At 35.5% G+C, this 27,160-nt stretch overlaps 1 protein-coding gene across 2 annotated transcripts in view; it reads right to left on the bottom strand.

The window, feature by feature from the left end:
- LOC118191140 (mitochondrial amidoxime reducing component 2-like) overlaps positions 1–26,465 on the bottom strand; it is a 34,338-nt gene extending 7,873 nt beyond the window's left edge. The window contains exons 1-5 of one of the 2 annotated variants that reach the window (XM_035361941.2): positions 26,348–26,465; positions 17,800–18,023; positions 5,581–5,763; positions 1,979–2,150; positions 1,725–1,871 (exon numbers count right to left, since the gene is read on the bottom strand). In XM_035361941.2, the coding sequence (XP_035217832.1) occupies positions 1,725–1,871; positions 1,979–2,150; positions 5,581–5,763; positions 17,800–18,014 (717 nt within the window). In that variant the 5' untranslated portion in view covers positions 18,015–18,023; positions 26,348–26,465. The remainder of the gene's footprint in view (positions 1–1,724; positions 1,872–1,978; positions 2,151–5,580; positions 5,764–17,799; positions 18,024–26,347) is intronic. The other variant, XM_085810453.1, reaches the window with a different exon arrangement.
- Positions 26,466–27,160: the final 695 nt, after the last annotated feature.

The raw sequence follows: 27,160 nt of genomic DNA, 5'->3' as shown, positions 1-27,160 counted from the left end.
CAATATGCCTGTCTCCCCGTGGAGAGGTGCGACGAGCCGATTGCAGTTGCTTCTGTCCGTCAGTCGTTCCTTTTTACATCTACAGATTCCATATTCGCAAGGCTGTTGCTTGATTACATCCGACAAGATGATCAATTTCTTGGAAGTAATATCGGCAATCTCTATATGCAACGATTATAATTCGATCGAACTCAGAAACCTGCTTGAATGACTCTCGTGTTTTCTAAGAAGCATACTGAAGCTTGCATGCACAGCAAATCTCACAAGCGCTGCAGTCACCCATGATGTGCACGTATCATGAAACCGTAATCATTTGCATATTCCATCTCGGTATACACATGATGCATGTTTCATGCCGTTTGGATGCTTCCTTCATCGTGTTATATTTGTCATGTTTTGATGGCAAGCAGCTTACATATTCTGGATTCAGCTATTTTCCAGTTCCGTAAATTTATGCCTGAATGGAAACCTAAGGCTTTGCATGAAAACTGCATTTTCATTGTAAGATTTCCTTGTGAATCTATAGTGACAGTCGATAATGAATTTGTTTTGCCTGTTAATTTGGGGAAAGTATTGCCTCGAACTAGACATTCAGAGAGTACTGGTGCATTTTGATGAGAAAAAAGGAACTTTTATAAAATTAAATTTTGTTCGTCCAAGGCTTCGAAAGGAGTTCACAACTGCCTGAACAAAATATTTATCAAGTAAATCTTCAGCTTCTAGAGAATGTGATGATGAAAGTAGATACAGAATTGATAGTAATAATTTACAGTTTGCATTTACTGCAAGTTTTATCAGTCAAAATTTATAAAAAAAAATATTTTTACACATTTTTAATTGCTATTGCGCATAAAAACTTAAAACACATCCTAATACTTGGATAATTATTTTCAAACAAAATAAATTCTTTTTTTTTCATTATTGGTATTCACTCTACACCGAATATCGAAGCTTCTGTAATATCGTGTCATAAAATAACAGTAACATATAATCTACAGTGTAGTATCCTATTTGGCAAGCTATAAAGTTATAAATAATATATAAACAATTATGCTGAAGTACTAAATAATATAAGTAGAGTTTACGATATTTTATATACTACTTTTATTCAATATTTCTAAACCAAAACGGAGGCTTGTTTTTAGATGTTATAAAAACAGCTATTTCTGTTTTCAAAGCTGTTAATAATGATGACAGTGATAAGCAAGGAAGAACAACTTTAAAATCTTATTTGTAAAAAGAAAAGTATTCGTTATTGATCACATATTTATATTTTCGTTTCGGCGCGGGTTTAAGAAACGGGATTTAGTTCAGTCCTGTATTTGAAGATATGTACAAGTTCTGTCACTTGTACGTATCTTCAAATTTTTAGTTTCCTTATCTGATTTCAGTTACCGCCCAAGAAGAGGAGTAGTTTGTTAGCTTCTAGTTGACGCATTGTAAATTTTAAAGAGTTAATAAAGGATACTTTTAACCCTTTTTCTGCGAAGTTATTCCTCTTGCAGTTTTCACATAAAAGTGAATCTACTGAACTCTACAATTTAATACTTTGGCGTGTTGTTTTTCTGACATTTTGTCATCAACATAATTTATATTTAGTCTCTTTCACATTCATGTACATTTAAGAGAGTGTCAGTGTATTTTATTTAAAAATTATATATCTGTTAATAATATCTGGCAACATCATTCGTTTTATTAAGAATTAAGAAAATAAATAATCTTACTTCGTCATAAGCTCCGCATTCTTCTACTAAAATGTTGGGCTTGAAATTGAGAAAAGACACCTTATTACTTCCATCTATCCTCGAATTCAAATCATCAATGGAAGCCTGAGACATCAGGTGAATAGCAGTCTTGTTTTGCAATCCTATCTGAAATTGGAACTAAGTCTCAAGTACATTTCAAATATCATGTGGTAAGTAAACAAAGCCTTTTCTTTACAAAGAAGTTTGGATAGTATCATCGGAGGTATTCTTACCGGATGTTTTGCTTTTAATTGACTCTCGTAAGGGTTTTGCTTTAGGTATTTCCTTGGGGGAAGGGAGGGAAAATAACGAACCAGACGGACGCCAGGCGTTTCCAGGTATTCCTGGAACCATGCTGCTGCTTCATCTCCACAATCAACTACTTTAACAGAATCCTCAAAAATTCTGAAACGAAAAAGGAACAGCGTTTAATTTTAGCTATTAATAAAATTTTAAATAATTATCATGAACTATTTTCTTTCCATAGACCACGCAATGAACGACTGGTACGGGGTGTATAAAATTCTGTTTCTAATGTAGAACAGTTTCCAAACTAAAACATTACTGTTTTGTACTACAAATAGATTTTCTGTTTTTACATAGAAGCATTGAAAAGAAGCTTCTTATTAAATCACCTTAAACTTGGGGGAGGGAGATCCTGCAGCAAGGTAAAGCCGAAGTAATATAAAAAACATCTTTATTAATTCCTATAGTTATGGAAATTGTTCATAAACATAAAAAATATTTATGATTAAATGAATTAAATTAAAGATTAAAAGTATTAAGTAGTTAGATAAAACAAAGAAAAGTTATTAGAAGTAAAAAAAAGATTGAAATTATTAAGAATTTCTTTATGGCTATTAAATCGCTCATTTCGTTAATGAATATAATTATTGCATGGAATATAAATCAAATAATTATTTTTCTTCGAAAGGCAACAGAAATAACACAGGAATAAATACACAGGACTTCGGGATTTACAGTAGTTGACACAGGTAATGTTCCACGTTACTTCTAATCCAGAAAAATTATTCCGTTAGGTCCGCAAGAGCCATCGCTCTGCCATTCCATGAATTTTATTTACAGAGTTACATCGGATGGGTAAACTTCTGCAGCTAATACATTTTTCTGGATAACATTACTGAAAAATTCACAGTGTTATAGAATAGTATTAAACTGTAGTGTTGCATGACAGTCTCTATAAGCTATGATAAATATTTACATATTGAAGCAAAATTTACTGTTTAGTTTCGCATATTGTTTATTTGAATGTCCTGACAGATCTTCGGAATAAACTCATTGCACCAATTGATGCCCCAGTTAAAGACGGACAAAGACTTATTTCTCATAGCATATTATCTCCTTCGTCGATTATTTTTGCTTTGCATTTCATTAGTATAGTTTACATACAGCTCATTGTGATATACAATTAGCAGAGAAAATCTTTGTTTGGTTTATGTTATTAAAAAATTATTTCTCAGGTTAGCTAAGGCACCATTATAAATTCATATACACGTAGACAAGGAATTACAGAAATATTTCTCGTATGGGTTACTATCTTATTTACAAATATACACTTAATGATTTTGTTGCTTTTACCAATCTTCCATATCTGAATGAGATCAGGTTAGTCCACGAATTCATCAAAGTCAAGAGAAAAGAGAATGATATCGTTATCTAAAGTCTTGGGAACATTATATGTGACAAGAGGAGTATCCTTACTTCCAGCCCAGCTTTAACGGAAAACAGCCAAACTAGTGATCGAGTGGTTAAAGTCGCTGAATAGTTTGACCTGGTTTCGAACCCAGGAGAACGGTCTATATGTTTGGTTTTCGTAGTTTTCCTCATGCGTGTTTAACAGGATACAAACCAGTTTCCTTTGCAAAGTCACGCACGAAAACATTCCTCATCTTAGGCATATAGCAATCGTGTGTTTTGCCATATTCAAATAATCTGACATTTAATAGAGAACATCCCAAGAGAGGAGAATCTCTTCCTTTTCATTAGAAGTTATTTTAAGAGCAGCCATACCGAAAAGATACTATGCATTTACAGCTATAAGTTTAAGCAAGGCCGGCAGCTGTCATTCATGTAAGCATAGTAGGTATCGCCGGGTCTTGCTAAGTGTTGAGCTTCCAGTCCAATTTTAATTCCGAGAGAGAACACCCCGGGCTGTGGCCCGAGTGTCTCCCATCCATCTTCTCCTACGATCAACGTCTCGAGAGGATTTTGGCTCGACGTGTATTTTGACTACTGCTTTCTCACACAAACAAAACATACACTTACAAGCAAAGTGCGTTCTTGGGAATTCGAATCTGGACTCTTCGGTACGGCACTGAGTGTCACTAACCACTAACCCCTCTACGAGGCACTATGCATTACAAACATACGTTGTCTTTAGAATCTGCCTCCAGTGTACGAGTCTGCACTTAACAATAAAACGCTAATCATGATATTAAAGAAGAGAGTTGGTTTCGTTGTTTGAACTTGATGTGAAATACTTTGGGAATTGAAACTTTTGCGTTGTGATGTTCTTCAAGGGACATGAAAAGAAATAGTCTTTTAATGCGCCCGGCTTTCCCACTTCTACATTTCTCTTATAGCGATACAAGGTGTGATATTAAATGTTACTCATTTTCTCATTAACATTTCTTGAGCGATTTCTCCTTCGGTTGGTGACATTCAATGGCTTTCATTCAGTTTTCTGGACCTTATTGCAGCAGATATTTTTATGAGCATACTTGAATGCTCAGATTTTACCTCACACTCAAAAATCTAGCCTTAAAAATGAAGTTCTTCACGGGATTGTGAATGTTATGCAAGACTCTTTTACATCACGTTATGGAAACTAAACTTAGGAGATGACGGCGGCTTACATTTATAGGACCGACATTGCATAGAAGCAGCACGGAACAGGATCAACACTGCGTATAATTGTCGCCATCGCGCAAACAAATTTACTTACTCGTATATGACCAACACGATATAAAAGAGATGTTGATAATGATGAAACAGGAAGCAAGAGAACTAAATGAAAATTTAACACCTTCGCACAGTTATCAAAGGGACATTGCCGTAACATAGACAGTCCTTATAATTAAGAAGGTTGCACAATCAAAAGGATAAAAACTTCATTCAGTTATTATTTTTCAAGATACCTGTGGAAGAATGACAAAGGCACAGAATCGAAATCGATTTCGGAGCTATTGTGTCGATCCTTTATCCATAGACAAGTATTGTTGATCTTGTACCATATTCCCAATGGCAGCGGTAATACGTCTTTATAAAAAATGTTAATTAAACAATGACTTTTAATAGTTACCAATATAAGCTTAAAACTCCATTAACTGTTATATGTAATATTAATGTTTACTAAATTTACAGATTCGGAATGCTTACGTTTCCTTCTTCCTTTTCAGTTTTTCCCCCTCCCAAGATGTTTTATACGATGACATTTTCCATTTGCGTTGTTTTCTAAACGATAATTTTTCCCTCGATAATTTTTTTTCGTGATGTTTTCGGCGGATACCTTGTGTCAGTATACCGAAATGTCAAAGTATTTGAATAGAATTCACTAAACATTTTTAACGTTTCAAGATGAGTTTTTTAAATTAATAAAAAACATGTTGAGGCACTATACTGTTTATCCTTAATGATACCAGTCGCTTTCTTAATCTAATACCATGCAAATAGTTTAAAAAATGTAAAATGTTTTTAATTTAAGCTTTGCCATTAATTATAGTTGAACTTCGAGAAGAGGATGAGAAATACTTGCGCTACATGGAGAGTTATTGACTATTCTATTAAATAACAGTAAATGCAAACGGATACTTACCGACATTCAATAAGTTTATCCCCTGGTGTTGGAGAATCTTTTATTTCAACTTTCAAATCAAGCCCTGAAGGTTTCGAGATTATGAGATATTTTCCTTGGATTTGTGGTGGAGGCAACGAGCTAAGAAGTGGAGCTTTACCATGAGAAAAATAAACGCCGTCATCTCCAATTAACATGAAAGACCTATCAGAGGATAATACAGAAAACATTTAGTTCAATAATTAATTGCATATTTGAATTCAAACGTCATTTCAAGATAATTTAAGATTGCATATATGATTGTGTCTGTCTAAAAAAGAGTGAAATTTAATCTCTTCTTTTACAAAATCTTAATTAACCCAAAAAAGTCTGCATGGAATTTTAATTGCACCGTACATAATACCTTTGCAATTGGCTTCATGGATGGTTATACATATAAATTTTAAGTATGTGAATATGAGGCAGTTTCTCTTAAAGCGTCATCTAAGAAGATAAGCTTTTTGTAGCAAATTATCCTCAAATATTTTATCATGAACAATTAACCAATCAGTTATAAGGTATTTTCTATCTCCTTTCTGCATGCCTTCATGGTGTAACGGTAGCGCATTCGGCACGTATTCAAGAGGTCCATGTTCGAGTCCCGGCTAGGCGTATTGCTCATTTTTCACATCTTCTGCTTCTTCAAAAATCCTAATAAATCTACAGTGGCGCCCGAACTAAAAGGCGGTGGATGATGATTTTTCACCTTCAGGATTTGGCGACTGGGTCCCCTAATTCCCAGTCTCTCTTTAAAAGTGGGAGTATATAAGGTATATTCTCCCTCCTTTCTGCAAGTCTTCGTGGTGTAACATTAGCACACCCGACACGTATTCGAGAAATATAGGTTCGATTCCCGGCGACGGCATTGCTCATTTTTCACTACTTATGTTTCCAAAAAAATATCTTAATATCTCTATACAGTTAGTTGAGCGAAGTAAATCCTGAAGAATTATGGTTCAAACTCAGCTGCTAACATTTATTGCCGCGTAAAATTTCTAATCATAAGCCATCGTGAAATATGAAAAGGAAAATTTTCATACAAGATTTTAAGCAAAAATTTGCTTAATCAGAAAGTTTATTACTAAGTTCATTTCCTTTTTTATTTTAAACCAAACAAAAAAAAAAAAAAAAAAAAAAAAAAAAAAAAAATCATAGATCCGAAATATAAAAGAGTTTATCAGTGCTTCGCAAATCTCATGAAAATTTTACGTGAGTATTTTATCAAATATATGAAATGCTCGTATTCAGTAATTAAAATCTGAATACCTTACTCAATTCATGGAAAGGATGTAGAAACAATTTGATAGTACGTGCTTTTCAATAGTTATTGACCACTTCGATCTTTGAACAATCAGTATTTGAGATTAAAAATTGTTCTTATCAATTTTTTCAAGTGTAATATTAGATTTACAAGTTATTCCGAATTAGCTAACTGGAATAAGCATCACCTACTCATAGACTAAATTAAATATATTAATGGATATATGTGGGGGGTGACGTCTTATCATTAAACAGAGATCACACCCACTGTTCAAAGTATCAGGTTTTATTCCTGGTTCACAGAAGAAAAGATAAACGGGATGAGTATGTACAGATGGACTAAGTATGTTTATGAGACGAATCACAACACTGGTTCCAGTATGAGAGGTAAAAGATACAACTGACCACCTACGTGAGGTCAAGTCCAGGTCAGATCGCTTACGCGCGACCAGTACGCATCTAGTTGGTAGCTCCTTCGCAAGCGTTTCGTTAGACCGCTTCTGTCGGCTTGTCGAACCAAGTGAAGATGTGTTTACCTGGAGAGTTCCAACCGTAGATATAGATAGCGGCATCTGGTGCTTCGTTGAGGCACGATTCCCATATATATACATGAAGGTTTCTTTAAATACTTTCAAAAAATAAATAAATGTCTAAAATAAATTTATAAATACAGTAGGCATCCTCTTCTGGCGGTCGGTTTAACCAAGCCAAACAGCTGAGAAATTGACTAATACAACACCTGCTAGGTTAGGATACGTTATCTGAATATGATAAAAGCACAACTTTGCTATGTGCGTAGAGAAAGGAAAGTCCCTTGAAGACCCTTCTAAGGAAAATAGTCTCATATTGAATAAACACATAGATTGAAAAAAAAAAAAAAAAAAAAAAAAATACGGAAATAGCAAGGAACCAGCCGCTCGCCTACGATCGAACCCTGGACGAAATCCCAGTATTTAGCAGGCTTAAATTTCAGTGACTGATGCGGCTCGTTTGTCATGCTCTCATGGCGTGTTTGTCTTTAGTTACTAGCACTTTGTTAGGCAGGTACGTACTTGCGTATTAACGCAACTATCTTGCCATAATTTGGTGATTTTTTTTTACAGCTGAAAAGGTAAAAGTTTCTTATCAGCCAAAAGCTTGTGCCTTTCGTGACATTTTTTAGAAACATTTTTAAACCATTCATATTTATTGTAAGTCGGCAAACATTATCGATGTATGAAAATAAAATGCATTTTAGTAATTTAAAATACAAACTTTAATTATTAAATGAGGAGGATTATGTGATTTATGAAAAAAATAAAACGCTTACATTCTTCTCCAAATATTTCTTCAAATTTTTGCGCTGATCTTCTCCTCACGTACACAGAGAACTGCTTTAACTTGAAAAATCATTAAGGGAACTGAAGCGACACAGGAAAACCTGGGCAACACCGTCTGTTACCAAACGCATTTACCCATTATTCCCTTCAGAGATTCGGCTGCGAAATTCTGTATTCCGGCAGAAATTTTATTACAGTTTCTTCCACTGCTTGCAAATTTTACAATAGGGTGTTTTAAAATCATATTTCAGGTGATAGTTAGAGCTTTAGCAGTTCCACCTCCTCATTTTGAAGGAGAGCACCTCGGGGGGGGGGGCGAATCAGAGAGTCTTCGATTCCTCTCCTCCTGCTACCAAGCCATTCGAGAGGACTTTCGGCTAGCCGGGTATTTTGAATGCCCTCATGCTGCAAAAATACTATACATTCATAAACATCCATGCCATCTCTGGGATTCAAGTTCAGGCCCTTCAGTATGGCAGTCAGCGTCACTAACCACTATTTCATCTGGTGGCACTTTAAGATGTGACAGAACACATTGAAATGATAATTTTTTGTCATAGAATTCGTGAGGGAAAATGAAACGTGAAGGCGTAACGATAGTGAATTTAAAAAAATGAACACAAACGCAAGAATTAGACACAGGATAAAAAAATTGTTTCACAAATAATTACAGTATTTTCTAGAGAGAGAAACCCTCAGAATACAACGATGATTAGCGGTCTTTCTCGAACACATCAGACACATAGCATTTAGCTGCAGCACCGAGAGAAATTTCTACTTTCATGTAACTGTAAATATACGGCGCTGACTGGCTTCTAGAACATCCTACAGTAATTCTAGGAAGATACTCGGAGGAAAATACTGTACTTTCCCCGATTCAATTGGGAGCGCATACCAGCTTTTTGAGCAATCGTTTTACATTGATACATTGCCTGAGATCTTGAGATTGTTTTGTATTTATTCTTGAAAAGTCCCGAGGCACCCTTTACAGCCTTTACATTTTATTTCCAACCATGAAATCTATTGCAAAAAAAAATTATTATTTCAACAAGTTTTACAAGTTCCTAAAGCTCTTTGCTTAATTTTTAAATTCATTTTAGATTCTTCATGAAATTTGAAAAGCACTGGTAAACTGCATATTTAGTCTTGACGAAAGTAGCTGACTAGTACTGGAAGTGAGCAACCATTTTGATGATTGATCAAACTTTGGATTCTAAGTATAGAATATTTATAGAGTATATCGCTTATGGGCTATAATACTGACACAACTCAAATAAAGTGTTCTTTTGTTTTTAAATGAAAAAAAAAAAAAAAAAAAAACCACGCTTTGCTGATAGATTAGGGTTAGGTTAAGTTATTGGAATACGGCAAAGCCTCGAGGGATATCTGCTTAAGAAGAAGGACGCATTCGTGCAGGACTTTCTGAGAAAAAGTTTGTCAGAAATCAACAAATACATCAGGATTTTAAAATTCCTCATGCCCAAGGTTAAGGTTATATATTGATGACCTCGCATAACTTCTTCAGAAATGTACAAAATTCAGAACATCATCCTATCGTTCAACTCGCAAACTATGATCCTACAATTGCGCATTCCTTCAAACGTCCTCGTACCATTAATCACGACTCTGCATATTAAACTTCGCCAATCCAGGCCAAAAGTGCAATAACCTCGTTTTTCTTCATGCTCATAGTTACTAAATCCCATCAAAGCAACATTTATTAGACTAAAACTGTGATTCAACTGGCAAAGCATCAGGACCTAGTTTTGAATTCTCTACATCATTTTGCATTTTCATTTATTACGTATTCAACTTTTATAGAACTTAATAAGCAATGGACTTTGCTCCCGACAAAGCGGAACTTTGTTTGTACCTCACTCCAATCCATATTATTACTCTCAACGCATTTTATGATTCTAGTGTTAGCGCAAATAATTTGCAAATAATTTTTAAGTCCTCATCGCAAGAATACAATTTCTTGATACGTATATAATCTACTTCATCTATATTTATTATATTTCAACTTTATTTTGCATTTTCCATATAGCGAATAACATTTTCATGTTTGTTTAACTTAGATACTAATCTAAGTTGCGCAAAAGCGCTTATTCTCCTATTTCTAGCCAAAGGCCTCAGAGCACAACGCCAACTAGAGGTCAAAATTCCTAGCGGTTGATGCTTCATGAATCACCAGCGATGTCCGATGTCCTGTTCATGTTACACGTGAAGAAAACAACGAAAGCCAACAAGGCAGCCTAGGTTCGAACCTAAAGCAGGTTTAAACTACCAACATTCAGCGGTCTTTAAGGCCCATATCACACGGCGTTTGTTTCACACGAACAACTGTTTCGACAATTTTTCTACCTGGTTTACTATTGAAAGAAAGACGAGCGACTTTTTTCTTTCCTTTCCAAAAAAATTGCAGGTTGTTCGTTTTCAACCAATCAGCTATCAGCTTCGATTGCTATCAGCTTGTTTGTAGTGGGGAACCAGTTTCCCCTGCGTTAACCCGGATTCCGAGTATGGACGCGGACGAGGACGGTAGCTCGCTTTGCGAGCTCCCGCTGACACAGCCTTCAACTATGGAATTTTGTGATTCTTCACAGCAAAATGTGCAAAATACCAAATTGGATACTTCGCCTGTGCAATTGTGTACTACAGTGAGCAATTAGCAACCACAGCAAATCACCCCTGCACCGGATGATGAACAGGGAAGACTTGTCAGTCAGTTTTACGAACTCAAACATCAGTTCGAATCCATTCAGAAGCAGAAAAACTTCATGAGACGAACACCGACTCCTGTGGATACTGCCAGCTACAATCAGCTTGACAATGCTGGTAAAGTACTTTTTCATAAGATCAACGAGATAGCGAACTTGTTAGAAGCTCCTATCTTTCACTTGCCTCCGACCAGAGATGAATTTCTAAAAATCATCGAGACTGAGCGGTTAGCCAAAATGGCCGCTACAGCCGTTGAAAATCCTCTCCCTCCCCAAACGGAGGCGAAAACGACCCACGAGATCCGAGGAAAACCTGTTTCTGCCCGTAAGCGCAAGACGCAAACAGTGGACTCTGAGGGGTTTATTACTCCCGCCACTAGAAAAATGGGAAAACCTCCCATAATTGACTCAACTGTGGATAGTAACAGTAACCAAACTACTACTCAAAATTCAAATACTTCTATTTCAAATTCTCACTTAGCTAGTACTAATATTGCTAGAAAAAACAGTAGAAACAAGTATGAAGCTATTAAAGAATGGCTCATCAACGGCGGTGATCCCGTCAAGGAGCAAACCCCCAAGGGAGAAACCAGTTCCGAGCAGGCACGGAGCGTTCCCCCCTCCACCACAGCCTCAAAATCAAATCCCGGTTATTCATATGAGGAGTAGCAAGAACTGGAAGACCCAGGTGTCTTTCTTAAGAGAAATTGGCCCAAACCTTAAGAGTACTCTCACTGGACCATATTTAAAAATTTTTGTACAGACTGAACTGGAGTTCAGGGAGGTCACACGTTGGATGAAGCAAGCCGGCATCCAATTCAAAACTTTTGTTCTTAAACAGGACCGGACAGTCAAAATTGTAGTCAGAGGCCTTCCTGTGGAAATTGATGTCGAGGACGTCAAAGAGGAAATCGAGTCACTGGGATTTAAAGTGCATCGCTGCGTTCGGCTTTACCAGCCAGGCTCCAGACATCCTATGCCACTTGTTTATGTACAAGTCATCCTACACCCTTTCCTCGACCAACTGTTTGCCGTCACTGACATGTGAGGCACAGAGGTCAGCATTCAGCGTTATCGCGGCCGAAAGGGCCCTACTCAATGCTTTATGTGCCAAGGATTTTTCCATTCTTCAGAACTCTGCACTTTGCCAATCCGTTGTGTGATATGCTCTGGACCCCACTGGGCACGTGAGTGCACCAAGGGGCTTGATGTACCTGCAACTTCCTGCAACTGTGGTGGAAGTCATCTAGCCTCATATAAATCTTGTCCTCGACACCCAGCTAATAAGCGGTCTCGTGGAAAGAAAACCACGCTTAAAAATAGGGCAGCTGCTCAGACAGCCCCCTCAAGGTTCTTCTAAGCTCCAAGCACAAGCTACTAAAGCACGTCCCATGCCTGCTCCCCCTAACGACGTCAACTCACCGTCGTATGCAACGGCGGTGAAGAACGCCACCGGGCACGGATTCAGAGCTCAGAATCCAAGACTGCCGGCAGCAGAAAAACCTGTAGCCCCAGCAGTATTAACCTCAGCAGAGTGTGCAAATGATTCCGAAGATGTCTTCGCATCCACACTAAAATGCTTGATTGAAATCTCCCGTGACCCTACGGTAGACAAGCATATTCTGCTCCAAGCCTTCAAAAGAGCTATGACATAGCTTAGGCAGGCAGACTCTCTGATGAGGGCCTTTTACCTATATGAAAGCTATATCGAGCTTTCAAATTAATTTCGACCTTCATTAGACCCATGTCTTCTGTTTTTCAGCCAGGAATCTTTTTAAACGGCCTAACATTCAATTGTGTCAGAAAAAGTTCATTTACCAACTCTGAACTAACCATTGGCTCCTGGAATGCCAATGGACTTCAAAACAAGATCCATGAAGTAAGAGACTTTGTGGTAGAACACGATCTTGACGTGTTTTTAGTCCAAGAGACTCATCTAAACTCAGGGAATACTCCCAAAATTGGGAATTATGACATTTACTCGACGGACAGAGTGTCACAAGGCAGAAATCCGAGTGGTGGTACTTGTATTTATGTGAAACATTCGATCAAACATCACATAATACCGTCCCCTGATTTAAATATTTTGGAAGCGACTATTATCCAAATTTTCCTTCAAAATTCTCCCCCACTCACAATTGTTTCAGCTTACTTACCTCCACAATCAACTGCACGTGGAAGGCCTTCTTTCCTTGTCAGTGATTTTGACAAACTTTTGAATATTTCAAATCACATGATCATTGCTGGCGATCTAAATTCACGTCATACCGCATGGTTTTGTCCTAACAGGAACAGCTATGGCATTAGTCTAAATTCATGGTGCCAGAGTAACCATGTACAGATCATAGCTCCTACCCTCCCGACTTACTACCCTGTAAGAGGGTCCCCTGCAGTACTCGATCTGGCTGCTTTCTATAATATTTTCTTTAGGCATGAAATTGAAGTGATACAAGATTTAGACTCTGATCACTATCCTATTTTGATAACCTTAGATGTTCAAAATCGTTACTCAAAATTACAGGAGCGAGTCTCAACAAATTGGGACGATTTTCGATTTATTTTGGAAAACACAGCACTCCCTCCCATACAAATTTCCAGCAATGCGGACTTTGACAGGCAGATTAAAAATCTGGAGTCTTTACTTAAAGAAGCGAGAGCTGCGGCTTCAAAACCTATTCAGCACCCTGGTGCTAGACTCCCACCTGAGACTAAATTCAAAATTAAGCACCGGAACTACTTGCGAAGAATCTGGCAAAGGTCGCGCGATCCTAGTATCCGCGTCCAATTTCGCAAGATGTAAAACGAGATAAGGATTGAAACAAGCTTATTAAAACAAGCGGAGTGGAAAAATTATATTGAGTCCCTAACGACTGAAAACAAATCGATTTGGCGTGCAGCCGCCCGATTACGCAAACAGTACAAGCTCATTCCGCCCCTTGAAACGGCCGATGGCGCACAGATGGCCTGCACAGACTCAGAAAAGGCCGAAGCTATTGCTGACAGCCTTGCTACTCAATTCACACCAAACAACGACTCCTACTGTAACCGCCCGGTTACACAGGGGCGGATCCATTCACGGGTTGAAGACTTTCTATCACAACATTTCACGCCTGACCTTAGGCCAACTGATCCAACTGAAGTCATGGTTTACATTGATAAAATTAAACCTGACAAGGCCCCTGGCATAGATTCAATTTCGAATCGCATGATAAAAAACTTTCCCGTAATGTTTATTGTCTGGATTACGGTCCTTATTAATTTAATGCTCAGGAGAAGCTATTTTCCCGACTGTTGGAAAACTGCAGCAGTCGTGCCCATTCCAAAACCGGGACAAAATTTAAACTTACTCGTCAATTACAGACCAATTAGTCTGCTCTCGTCTCTCTCAAAAATCTACGAGCATGTCTTGCTTAATCGTCTGAATGAATTCTGTCGAGATCAAAATTTGATCATCCCGGAACAATTCGGCTTCCGACCTAAACACTCCACTGTACACCAGTTATTACGTGTAGTGGAATTCATTCATGAAGGCTTTCGCAAGCGAGAGAAAACTGGTATCGTCTATCTTGACGTAGCCAAAGCCTTTGATAGGGTTTGGCATGACGGACTTATCTACAAGCTCATGCGGCCTGGTTTCTCGGCTCATTTCATTAAAATTATTAACTCGTACTTGACCGGACGAAGTTTCCGTGTGCGAGTTAACCACGAATTCTCCACTCCCAATCTATGCCGGCTGTCCACAGGGCAGTCTCGTCGGGCCTTCAGTTTTCAACCTCTACGTAAATGACATTCCTAAGGCCCCTAGTATCGATCTTGCTTTATATGCGGACGATACAGCCATCATCGCACAACACTCCAACACATTCACGGTAATCTCTACACTACAGAGTTACCTTTCAGCCTTAGAACTCTGGCTCGGTTTGTATAAAATCAAAATCAATGTCGCAAAATGTGCTGCTACTCTGTTCATCCGAAGAAATATCCCCCGTTTAGATAACTTAATTCTCTTCGGTGAACCTATTCCCTGGGTTTCTTCATATAAATATCTTGGTGTATTACTTGATTCAAAATTAACTTGGCAACTTCACATTCAAAAAATCATTGCGAATGCGACTGCTCTCAAATCCAATCTGCGCCCCTTCTTCGCTTTAAATAGCGACCTGTCAATTGACAACAAGATTTTGCTCTACAAGTCTATCATAAGGCCTGTTCTGACTTATGCATGCCCCATTTGGGGCCCATCAGCACTAACAGAAAACATGTCCAAACTTTTCAATCTAAATTGCTTCGGCAAATACTCAAAGCTCCGTGGTATATAAGGAAAGAAGAGATTCATAATGATCTCAAAATTATGCCCATTAATCGCTTTATATAGCGACTTTCGGAAAACGTTTTAAAAAATATTCAACATGTTGCAAATCCTGTGCTGCATATGCTACCTGTATATGATCCTGCAGTCGCCTCATCTAGGAAGAGACCGAGATCGGTTCTCAACCCGGATTATGCTGCAAACCCATTTAAACGGGCAAGGTATGCTCACACTGACATGCATGTGAATAATTACTTCTTGTTCCTTCCCCTCCCCGCCTCTCGAGTCTTGAATGCTTAAGTCATTGACCGGAGGAACCCTCCTGCTTCTTTAAGAAGAAGCTTTACAGTCGCAGGCGACTGAACCTAATTTTAAAGTCAATTGACTATTTCTCTACTTCAAAATAGCTCTTTCAGCCCTTCTAAAAGGGCCTTTTACTTGCTTTTAGCACCCGCTTAAGAGGTGTCAATCATTTGGCCTTAAAGACCGCACTGAATAGCGGGCGGAAACGAAACTGCTCCCTCCGTCAGCTGACCAACTGACACAGCAACTTTTTCGACGCGTAAGAGCGTCACCCCCGTCCTTTCCCCTCCGCGAAGTTGACGTTCGCAAAGAAAGATCTAGTATCAAGGAAGCACCTGCTTGTATTTTCTAGTCTTTAGCAAAAATTTTGTCTAAGATGACTGCCCCTATCTAGTTTATTCTGGCCCTTATTTTGGCACAAAATTAGACCTTCTGAGTTTATATTTGTTTCCAGTGTGAAGGCACTTATTCTTAAAAGCTTTTTTCGGCTGAACAAAATTTTTACCGTATTAGAAAATTCCCTCTTTTGATGATGACATTTTATTCTTCAGATGATGTGGAGGTAAAGGCGTTTATGTCTAAGAACTCCGTAACACGAACTTCCTTGATCCTTGATGCGTTAACCCCAAAGCGATCTGTTTTGATTGGCTGTTGTGACAAAGCAGAAAAATTATTCCAAACAGTTGTTCTTCCGAAACAAACCGACGTGTGATAGCCCCTTAAATGTTCTGTCTCTAGCGGGGCTGTATGGATTCAGAAGTAAGCATTATTAAAAAGGCTTCATATGAGTTCTGTTATAGATTAAATATAATTATATAATGTTCTAGATTTGTTATTATTTAATAACAAATTTTATCAGTTCCCCCCTCCTGGGACTTACGTATTATCCCTTCTACCATGAAATTTGGCTATCATTGAAACACGAAAATTGACAACACGAAAGATCTCGCCAAAGCTGCGCCAATCGTTCCTGTGGAATTCTAAAAGAACTGAAACATCTGTATTTAATAAACAATAAAAATTCGTCTCACTTCGTTTTTGCCCTTCCTTTGAAAAGGCTTCCATAGCATTTTTTAAATTTTGTTTGGCCCTCCAGTTTTACCGGAAGCTCCGTTCAGAACGCTCTGAGTACATATTTCCCGTAGGTAACTGTATTTTCGATCATAGATATCATTCGATCATGTTACTGTCGATCGTATTCAGCAGATCATATTGTTTCCATTGATGCACCTGTTTTTTAATGGTGGGATCCCATAATACAGCACTAATAGTTAATTTATATGCTTTTTCATAAAAATAAAAAGTAGCTTGTCGAGAATTGTCGGGGTTACTTCAAACGAAATCCTAGATTGGGATGTTGTTAAGTCACGCTTATCTACAACTGGCGCTAATTCGCGCTCTTAGACGACAGTTTCACGGGGCACGATAATACCTAATTTGTTTCATTACGTTGAAATGTACTGAAAGTTAATGGCTTATAATAATGAAAAAGTTTAGTGATAAGAAATTAACCTTTATTAATTACGTTATCATATTGTAGCAGGCGCTACAAGTACATAGTTACAAAATTGCAATCATGTTTTAGTTTTACATCGTTAATCAAAGCACAAGAGAATATGAGCAATTTCCCAAGAACAGCCTATATTTATATAACTTTCGAAACAGAATCTACAGTGATTCAAATTCAAATTTCGGCAAAATGCTGAGTAGCAGTTTAATATTGCATTACCCACGATTAAACTTTGTAGATCGTCAAATTTCTTCTCAGGAAATGCAAAAGGTTTGTTGTAAGTTTTTTAAACCTTGTTTCCCGAAAGGATCGTAAACTCCAACTGCTTCTGGAGGCTTTCACACTGACAGTTTTAAAATTCCTGTCCTTTAAATGTCTTATCGAAGAAGTAATCAAAAGATTGTTTTTATTTCAGTACAGAAATATCGAAGGTGTATGGTATCATTGTTAGTATTTATCATAAAACTTTGACATATTTAATGTATAAGATCTTTTATATCCGTACCGTTGCCTGGAGCAAGCTGACGAATGTCAGCATTGCAAAGAATTTACGCGACAAACTAAAGAATGCAGCAGAGAGAGTACTGTCACCTGTTAGTCCGACTAAAAAAACTTAACTTAAACTGTCTACATTGTGTCGCAATGCTACTGTCGCAGGGAAAACCATTTTAAAATTGTATAATGGTCTGTATAATGGCCATAACTCAAAATTCGGATTTTTCGAGTTGTTCTCGTATATCAGCCCATGAAGGATATACGGTAGAGTAACACTTTTTTTACCTATCTAGAAGACCATTAACTTCCAATCCTTTTCCAGTGCATTTTCCTTCCGTGATTTCAAACCCTTTCATAGACTTGACAGGATAAAAGAGTATTTTTGCAATCTTTCCCACTTTGACATAGCTTCTTTTCTTCTTTTTCCAAATCAAAATCCCAGCTGCACTCAAAGCAACAGCAGCTAATAACAGAATGCCCGTTTTCCAAGTCTGAGACATTTCTGGAACCTATATAAGAATAAACGTTTAGTTGAAATTGATGACTAGTACTTAAACTTTAACTGTCGTAAAGGCTGGGATTGTAAGGCGACATAATGTATGCGAGTTTGATGTGTATAAAAGTATTTATTCCCCCCCCCCCCAAAAAAAAAAATTAAAAGGAGGTACTTACTTATCATCCTGTCGACCCTGAAAGTTGGCCACCTTCAAACCATAAAGGTTGGTTAAAATCTTGTCAAAATTGGTCCAATTTTTCCTGCGAAATTCTGAAGGAAGTGACACCTATGTAAAAAGGGTTTCGTCGATTTCTACTAATTTGGTAGATCCTCTGAATTTATCAGAAGCTCTGTTTGGAGCGTTATGAGTATAAGCTTCCCAATGACAACTGTTTACTGGCCATATTCAGCTGATTATATTGTGTCCATTAACATTTTTTTTTAAGTGGCAGGACCCAATAACTTTGAAAATAGTCAACTGGCAGTTGTTTTGTAATAGGCATATCATAAATTTTAATCATTTTTTCCCAGGGGAAAATTACAGTTAATGTATATCCTTGGTTGTAAAAGGAAAAGGTGACTCACAAAGAATCAGTCGGAGTTGCATCAAACGAACCCGCTAATGTTAAGAGTGTATTGACATATCACGCTTGTCTTTACCTTACACTAAATTGCGCTGCTTGGCGACAGTTTCACGGTCGACGGGGTAATACGTAAGTGCCTAAAGAGATAATTACTTTACCAGAAACGGAAAACGAAGAAGTTTCTTTTGACGATGTTAACTACTTCGACATTCGATGCTGTAAAAGGAAAGCATGCATAGTCTGTAGACACGGAAGAACGAAAAAATGACAGCAATCAATTATTTTATTTTAAATTTCGAAGTAAAACCCATGATTCATTCCAAAGCTATATATTTAAAATAAATAATAAAATTTTTATTAAAAGATTTAATTCAAAACCAATAAACGTTTTTCACAGTTTTAAGTTTTACGATGACACTTCTGGTTTTTAGCCATTAACAGTAGTACTATTAAGTTATCAATTGAGAAACATCACGCAACATGGGAACAGACTTGCAACGACTTTTCAAAGAAATTGCAACAATGAATTTGATAAGACAAATTTCTGCCAGAACATACTGAGTGGTAGGTTATGGTCATGGTTTTAGGATAGTATACTGAAAGCTTTAAGTTCTGCTCCCTTGGAAAGGTAAAATGAAACTACGGAGACAGTTCGCTCAGTTTTTAGACGATTTTCACTGCATTGACAAAAACATTTTATCTGTATTTCTTGGGTTTATAAATGTTCTGTTCGATAACCCTTAATTCTTAACTATCTTTCTACATCGTAATTTCCAAGACTATAAAATCTTTTGTAGTAGCGGAAGAGTTACTTTATCCAATTCCTCTTGAACACCTTTACAAAGTCCAAGGAGGGTTATAGCTCGACGTTTGTCCAGTCCAAGCTCAAAAGCGCAAAAATCAATGAGTGATAATGTATCACCCATTGATTAGAAGGGAATTAGTAAGGATATGTTTGAAGTGTATGGTTTTGATATCCGTTCCTTATTCCATTTTACCCAAGGAATTAACAGTGGATTTTGACGTGTGACTGTTTGCTTTGCCTTGATGCTATTCTACTGATAGATGGCACTGTGGATAAAGAGAAGGTATTTAATACTTGAAAACGAGGCAAAAACTATGTTTAATCTTAATATTTTTCTCCACTTCCTTTATTTTTGATTCATTCTTATAAAGAAAAACCAGCAACAATCATATATCCCTATACAAAAACTTTCTTAGATTCTTTCAACATTGTCTTAAGATTTTTTTCTCCTCTTTTATAATAATAAATGGGTCTCGTTTTATTGCAGTCATTTCAATACACGCAAGAAATTTATCTATTGTGACAACATTTTTCCATTTTTACCCGGATAAATGTTTCTCATAAAGAATTCTGCAGCGCGTTTTGCTTTCGGCGATATGCCGTGGAGAAAGAAGGTGCACATTATGTTTTCCGCCTTTTTAAGATTAGAATCGGCATTAAACACTTTGTCTACAGTTGACACTGAGCATTTTAATGATTTTGGAACTGTCCTTTGATTTCAAAGATTTTCTTTTAACAACATTCTTTTTAACAACATTTCTTTTAACAACATTTTTGACTTTGCAACATTCCTTTTTTTCCTTGGGTAGGGTACTTGGAACAATTTTATTCATTTGAAGCTAAACTTTAACATCCTTGACCTTTTATTTCTGACAATATCGTAGATTTAGCTTTCGAAAAACCACGGTTTTCACACCTTAATAAAACAAGATACATATAATTTTCTTCAGAAAGAGCACAAACACGGCATTTCATCCACTGCTTCTTTCTTTAAAAGTGCCATTTTGCAGGAAAACAAAACTGTCGAGTAGTAGACGCTAATTTATATTTTCGAAAATATAGCTGCAGTTAAAAAAAAATCGAAACAGTTTATTTTTCTACAGCAAAGCAAAATCGTCTAAAAATTGTACGAACAGCCTTTGTACATGCAACTTGGAACGATCTATATGAAGGGAAGGCTGGGATAATTTAATATAATTTTTGCAAGTGCATGACTGATTTTGGAAAATAAAGTGAATGTTTATAATGGTTTATTTCAAAAACATTTAAACAATCAAACGTTCCAAGTCTGTTCTTACTGCCCACATACTTCTCAACGCTCCCTTATTGTTCCTCGAACTAGTAACATCCCTACCCCCAGATCTCATCACATCAAACCAGTAAGCGATAACGCCCACATCGTGAAACTACGGAATAAATGATAAAATAGTATATACATGTTTAACTAGAACGCTTTTCAGAGGTAAATATTAAACAGGAAAAGAACATTTGTCTTACATTTGAACAAGTACGGGTTTCAGTTCTTTTACCAGAATTCAGGAATAAAAATTCCTGAACACACAATTGAAGATCATCCTACATTCAGCCCTTTGACGTTACGAAACTGAGGCTAAAGAAATACTGATCTAGTTATTTATTAGCTATGTGTATTTTACCTCAAATAATCGAATTATTGTGGTACTTCACAAAAACGCAATCCTTCTAAGACAGCATTCGTTATGAAATTCACTCATTACGCTGTACGTTGTTTATTACAAATTCCTGGGGAGATAATGTTAATTCTGTGAAAATAATTTAGTTATTAATAATTTTAACTTTTTAAAATAATTTTAATTTTAATCCCTGAGCCTGGTTGTAAGTCTCAAGATATCTTAAAAGACTTCATAGAAAATAATAAACTTTACCAGTGTTGGAAATGTTAGAAAAAGTTGTGTTGGAAATGTTAGAAACTGAGGAATTTATTAACTTATTATTATTATTATTATTATTAATCACAAAACTATTTATGCATATTATGTGTAAAGTAGATGTATATATTTTGTATGTGTATGAATCTTCTTGCTCTTGCATTAGAGGCGGAATATTTTAATTCATGAGTGCATATTCTTAACATACTTTTTAGCCCAAAAGGTGTTAGCTCCAGAGCCGTTCCTAGCGGGGGTGCAAAGCGTAAAAGCACGCTGGTGGCCAAAATCAGGGGCGATCGGACTCTCGCGATTTTAAATATTTAAAATTCATTATAAGAACTTACTATATGTAAGTACTTTCTATACAATTTGACATATGTAAGTACTTAGAGAGTATTAAATAAAAATTTTATTAATCATTGAGCAATTTCTTTTAAATTTGCGGGCAGCAATTTTAGGAAAGTACGTGGGCAGCCAATGGCCTAGGCACGGCACTGGTTAGCCCAGAAAGGCTATTAATTTCGTTTTGGGATTTTGCGTCGAAAACTTTAAAAGTCTGAATCCCTTTTCAAATTGTTGCCGGCATATATTATCGCCCTGTATTATATTTAAAGAAAATAATAATGAAAAATCTGCATAAATGTATGTATTTTTCTCGCATTGTCAAAAAACGACGCTACCTAGAATAACGTGCTAAATTTTGAAAAACGTAATCCTCCACCCGAATATGAGCATCTGGAAGCACAAATCTGAACTTTGTTTTATAATCTATTTCATATTTTATTAAGCTTTTATGAGTTTTTGATTGAGAAACTCAAGGATTTGAAAGCGAAGAAGGACAACATTGTACAAAAAAAAAAAAAAAAAAAAAAAAAAATAATAATAATAATAATAATAATAATAATAATAATAATAATAATAAATAAATAAAAGGTAGGCAGTCTAATTAGGCTTAGAGTTAGAGGAGTACACAAGTAAAATTTTGTGAAGATAGCAGTTATCTTTTAATTCTGTGGATGTGCCCAAAGTGGATACACTGATTGAATAGAGCTTCGAAAAGAGTGCTGAAACGAGCATTGTTGTCCATGAACTGACCGATGAGATGCGGAGAAACAAAGAATACAGACTTTCAGCTGTCCTAGATTATCGGTGAGCCCGGTCTGGGCACACCTAGGGTTCGCCGTTTGATTTTAGGCAAGATTTCAAGGTAAAAATTTAAAACTCATATAGAATAAGGAGATTAGCATACAGCCAAAAAGATAACATAGAAATTTCTTTTCAAACAATTCCTTTTATATCGTAAAAAAATCTGGAAGATTTCTTTGAAAAATGAGGGTCTTAAAAAACTAAACACGGCTAAAATATATGGACTGGTTTGTGTTGAGCTGCCATCTACTATAAATAAAGAAGGTTCAGAGTAATCTATAGTAACTTATAAATTCTTTTTCATTCTGTGCGTACAGAAGAAAATTTTTAGGTGTGTTCAAACTGCACACACTGTGCCGCAAAGGGTTAATCTCCAGCGCGCAAGACAGTGTATCGGAAAATCTAAAGATATGCTTTTTAAAATTATTTTGCGATATTGTTGTTGAATTGAAGTTTATGGTTTAAGTGCGAAAAACATGATATTTAATAAACAAATGTAACACACAAAACTTTAAAAAAAAAAAAAAAAAAAAAAAAAAAAAAGCTTCCCTTTGTGCGTAGTATAAAATATTTCAGATTTTTTTTTAGCAAAAAAGGGCGTTAGCACAGAAGGGCTATTAATTTCGTTTTGGCATTTTGCGTTAATTCACTATAAATGTCGGTTCACGTTTCAAATTGTTGCCACCAAATATTATCGCCCTGTGTTATGTTTAAAGAAATGAAATAATGAAGAATCTTTATAAATGTAGTATGTGTGTTTCTCACATTGTGATGAAACAACGGTATCTAGAGGCATCAACTTATGAATAACGTGTAGTCTTCCACTCGAATATCTCGATTTCGAATCTGGAACTTCCACTCGAATCTGGAAGTCCAAATTTGGAATTTGTTTTATTATCTATCTCATATTTTGTAAACCTTTAACGAATTTTTGATTAACAAACTCGATGATTTCAAAGCGAGCAATGGAAGTACTGTACGAAAAGAAAAAAAAAAAAAAAAAAAAATTATCTCCAGCGCGGAGACTGTGTATCGGAAATTCTAAAAATATGCTCATTTAAAAATTATTTTGCGATATTTGCTATCGAACAGAATTTTATGGTTTAGATGCGACGAACATGATATTTAATAAATAAAGGTAACACACAAAATGTTAAAGAAACGCCCCTTTGGACGTAATATAAAATCCGAAAGCTTTCAGATTTTTCTTATTTGTTTAATTTAATGGCTTGCGTAACTGGTCTTGGTTTTTTAGTCCAAAGGGATTTGAATACCGAAGGACTATTAGTTTCGTTTTGGCATTTTGCGTCGGACGGATAAATGTCGGTTCACTTTTCAAACTGTTGCCATAAAATGTTAGAGTCCTGCATTATATTTGAAGAAATTAAATAATGAAAATCTGCGTAAATGTATGTATATTTCTCACATTGTCATAAAATAACGGTACATAGAGTCATCGAATTTTGAATAACGTAATCCTCCAACGAATATGAGCATGTAGAAGACCAAATTTGAAATTTGAAATTTGTTTTATGATCGATTTCCTATTTTTTAAAACTTTGACGAATTTTTGATTAACAAACTCAAGGATTTCAAAGCGAGCAATGTCAACGTTGTGCAGAAAAAACATTTTTATCTCCAGCGCGTGAGTCTCTGTATCGGAAATTCTAAAGATATGCTCGTTTTAAAACTATTTTGCGATATTGCTGTTGCACTGGATCTTATGATTTAAGTGCGAGGAACATGATATTTAATAAAGAAAGGTAACACACAAAATGTTAAAAAACACTCCTTTGGACGTAATTTAAAATCTGAAACATTTCAGATTTTTTTTTTTTCTTTTCTTATTTCCTTTACTCTTTTAACTACCTCCAGTTAATGATCATTTTCCAGTAATTCTACCCCAGTAACGTAATGGTAGACCGCATGTTGACGTGATCAATGTGTTAAAAGAATTTCTCTTATTGAGCGAGATCAAGGATTGATTGGGGCGAGATGAAAAATCGACAATTATTCCGATATTATCTGAGTACACTAGGAATAGACTACATTCTCATAAATTTAGAAGTATTTGTTGATATCGTCAAAAAATTGCGTTATATGTCCTTAGCTCCTCTCTATATGGACGTTCGGGAATGTAAAAAAAATTATCAGCAGTTCGGTTTCTTTGTTTATACTTTCTGCACTACGCAGTTTTATTAAAATATGAGAAATATTTGATGAGATTATTAAGTTCCCACTAAGTTTTGTAATTGAATTCAGGCCTATAGTTTGTTCTGTGTAATGCATGTAAATATTTATTTAGGTTTTAATTAAAAGAAGATAAAACTATGCCATACAACTCGTTCATTTGATTCTCGCTGTCTTGCTTTGATTATTTTAAAAACAAATATGACCTGAATTTATGATAGCGATAAATGAAGTATAATACTACTAACTTCTTTTTATTTTTATGATTTCTTGCTTAAAAGCGTTTTTACTAATTTGCTTTAGCGTAAGCCATATAGCAAATACACAACAGATAATGCATTTCATTTGCTGTATCTTATCAGTAAGGCTTTCAGTAATGAATAGGTTATTATTAGATAAGTTTTAAGGAGAAGGCAGAACTTGGATACTAGCTCACTACTGCGAGAAAAGCTGACTTAAGAAGTCTACGCAGATCATGGTCCAATTGTATAAATAAAAATTTGAAATCGCATTGCTGGATAATACCATCATAGTATATGGATATCTCATTTGCAGCGAAGAAGAGTATTTAAAATGGGTTATTTCCCAATGATGTATGTAATCAATTACATTTTCTTCAAACATACATTACTCACCACTTTATTCCTAATCAAATAAAAGAAATTGATAATATCGATGAAATAACGTTAAAAAAATAAAAATTTGAAAGCTTTCAGATTTTATATTACAAGTCCAAAGGGAAGCTTTTTTAACGTTTTGTGTATTACCTTTACTTATTAAATACCATGTTCTTCGCACTTAAACCATAAAATTCAATTCAACAGCAACATCACAAAATATTTAAAAGAGCACATCTCTAGAATTTTCGATACACAGTCTCGCGCGGTGGAGATAAAAATGTTTCTTTTTTTTTTTTTTTTTTCATAACATGTTGCCAGTGCTCGCTTTGAAATTCTTGAGTTTGTTAATGAAAAATTCTTTAATGTTTGATAAAATATGAAACAGATAATAAAACAAATCCAAAATTTGTCCATATTTCGAATGGAGGACTATGTTATTCAAAATTGAATGTCTCTAGATACCGCTGTTCTTTTACAGTGCAATAAACATATATGCATTTATGCAGATTCTTCATTACTTAATTACTTTAAATATAATGCAGTGTTTTAATATTTGGTGGCAACAATTTGAAAAGTAAACCGACATTTATAGTGAACCGAAGCAGAATGCCAAAACGAAATTAATAGCCCTTCTGGACAAATTGGTCCTTTGGGCTAAAAATTATTAACAGCATTTGTTACAGATATACGTTTATACTAAGACAACAAAATGCATACTTCTAGAGAATTTTCATTTTAAAACCGAAGTTATACAGAGAAGAGAATAGCTAAATAAGTCATTTTACGAGATCTCTGAAAGATTCTATTTTATTTTAAAGAACTTCGTAATGCACAATAATAATACCATATAAAAAAAAAAAAAATTATTGAATGTCACCGTTGTACCACAGAAATCTTGTGAAATAAGACTGGTAAAAATATTTTTGTCATTATATAAACAATGTGCATAATATTATTTAACCAATATTAAACTTACATATAAATTACCTATATATACTTCTAAAATGATATAAGATAAACGTTAATGCATAAAAGATTAGAGTTTCAAAAAGCCAGAAGAAAAACTAAGTAGCAAATTCACTTACTTGCTTCTGAAATAATTTCGCAGGCGAACTCTGTGAAAGATTATTTTAACGAATATCTTTTGAGTGTTTACTGCAAAGATATTCTAAGACAAATGCAAAGATATTCTAAGACAAATGTACGAATGAGCTGATAATATTACGTATAATCTGGCTTCCTATCGCATTCAAATAATAGATAAAGGTATAATATCTCAAATTAAACAAGTAAATTTATTTGTATCATCTATGTAATAAATAATGTTAGGAATATTTTTACTTTCTTGTACTTCCTTGTAAGAAAGCATTGTAATAGCGAAAAATTTTGGGTATCATATTTCAACGAAAATATTCATTTTGACCGCTCTCGAATCCATTTGAACAATGTTTTTGCTTGATATCTGTACGTACTGCTGAAACAAAGGTCTTTTTTTTTTTTTTTTCCCAAAACGGATTGTAAAATGGATTCCGCAGAGATTTTTTTTTTTTTTTTTTTGCCGTCTCTACGTACGCATGTATGTGTGTATCACGCATAATTCAAAAACGAGTAGTCGTAGGACATCAAAATTATGAAATAGGATTGCTGTAACATGTAATTGTGCATCTTCCTTTTTCGACGCAGTCAGTCGCACCAAACGTATGTATATTACTGAAAGAAATATATATACACATTCCTACTTTTTTTACCTGTCTTGGTGAGCTCACTTTTTTTTTATTCTTATATCTTTAAATTGTGCAATTTTTGCTTTAAAAGTGATTGAATTACGTAATTCGTATGCTCCGGTTAAGGTTTTTATGCCTTTAGATAATCTATATGCAATAGTTATAGAATTATTA

This window comes from Stegodyphus dumicola, chromosome 2 (genome assembly GCF_044657685.1).
Source record: "Stegodyphus dumicola isolate Sdum_Otavi_A_Nest chromosome 2, ASM4465768v1".
In the NCBI taxonomy this organism is placed as follows: Eukaryota; Metazoa; Arthropoda; class Arachnida; order Araneae; family Eresidae; genus Stegodyphus; species Stegodyphus dumicola.
Note: the sequence above shows the minus strand (reverse complement) of the source record. Positions and strands in the feature narration are given on the sequence as shown.